The 1,052-nt window shown below is 37.3% G+C and overlaps 1 protein-coding gene across 1 annotated transcript in view; it reads right to left on the minus strand.

The window, feature by feature from the left end:
* Nucleotides 1–28: 28 nt before the first annotated feature.
* The window catches only part of tmem220 (transmembrane protein 220), a 2,646-nt gene continuing 1,622 nt past the window's right edge, over nt 29–1,052 (minus strand). The window contains exons 4-6 of the mRNA XM_014000802.1: nt 689–812; nt 517–576; nt 29–416 (exon numbers count right to left, since the gene is read on the minus strand). Of these exons, the coding sequence (XP_013856256.1) occupies nt 284–416; nt 517–576; nt 689–812 (317 nt within the window). The 3' untranslated portion in view covers nt 29–283. The remainder of the gene's footprint in view (nt 417–516; nt 577–688; nt 813–1,052) is intronic.

Consider the following 1,052-nt stretch of genomic DNA (forward strand, 5'->3'; position numbering starts at 1 on the left):
GTTTTGTTTATTCACAGATTGCACTTCATTTAATAAAAATATTTTCATTTTATGGATATAAATCATACATAATGAACATTTTTTATAAAAATAATTTTCACAGTTAAGAAAATAATGTTTGCGATAATCCTTGAATTAAAAAAAATATTAATTTTAGTGCACTTCAGCTCTTATAAACTTGTTTAATTAATCTAACACAGCAGCCATTTTTCATTAAGTATTTTCAGTCAAACAGGAAAAACTGGAATGTTTCACCAGACAGAAAACGGAGAAATGTTTCTGCCTAAAGAGCAGTTTTACAGTGTGAAGGCCAGTTTGTCCTCAGCTCTGTGTTGATGTAGTAGTAGAGCCAGGCAACGATGGGGAAAACTGTGATGGCAGCAGCTGTGGAGACTCGCAGCATCCCAACAGGAGCTCTGACAGACGGCAGAACAAAAACATATTCCATGTAAAGCTTTATTTATCAGTGTCATGAATGAACGAGGAATGAAAGTTGTGCAAAGAATGAAAAATTACCTTCCAGAGTGTCGACACAAGAGAAGCCAAATGGCCGTCAATAACAGACCAGAAAATTCTCTAAAGGAAGAAAAGTAACTTAATAATGGCTTATAGTGTAGGACATGTCTTACAAAATGGTTAGAGGTCATATTAAAACTAAAAATCAGTTTTCTGTAGACACAAGCAGTACCTGCCCTCCTCCTGCTGGAAGATCTGAGTGATTTTTTCTGTGTAAAGTCTCCATCCCAGCATGGAAATAACTGCGCTGGAGATCATCACATGGAGGTCAGCGACACGCCTCCAGGTTAAAGTCTCTGCAGAGAAAAGAGTCACAAAATGTAAAGGTTAAAGGTCAGGTTCACCGTCCAACTGTAGTTCAACATCAGAGCCACCAGAGGGCGCCTCAGCGCACAAAAAGTTCTTCAGAAGCGTTTTAAACCGGATCTGTCTTGTTTATATATTTTATATAAAAGGTATTTAAGTGTAAAAAAAATACAGGTATAAGCCTTTTGTTGTCCTCCTACCTGTCACCTGAGGTTTGAAGCCTATTAACG

This window comes from Austrofundulus limnaeus, unplaced genomic scaffold, assembly GCF_001266775.1.
Source record: "Austrofundulus limnaeus strain Quisiro unplaced genomic scaffold, Austrofundulus_limnaeus-1.0 Scaffold4320, whole genome shotgun sequence".
Classification (NCBI taxonomy): Eukaryota; Metazoa; Chordata; class Actinopteri; order Cyprinodontiformes; family Rivulidae; genus Austrofundulus; species Austrofundulus limnaeus.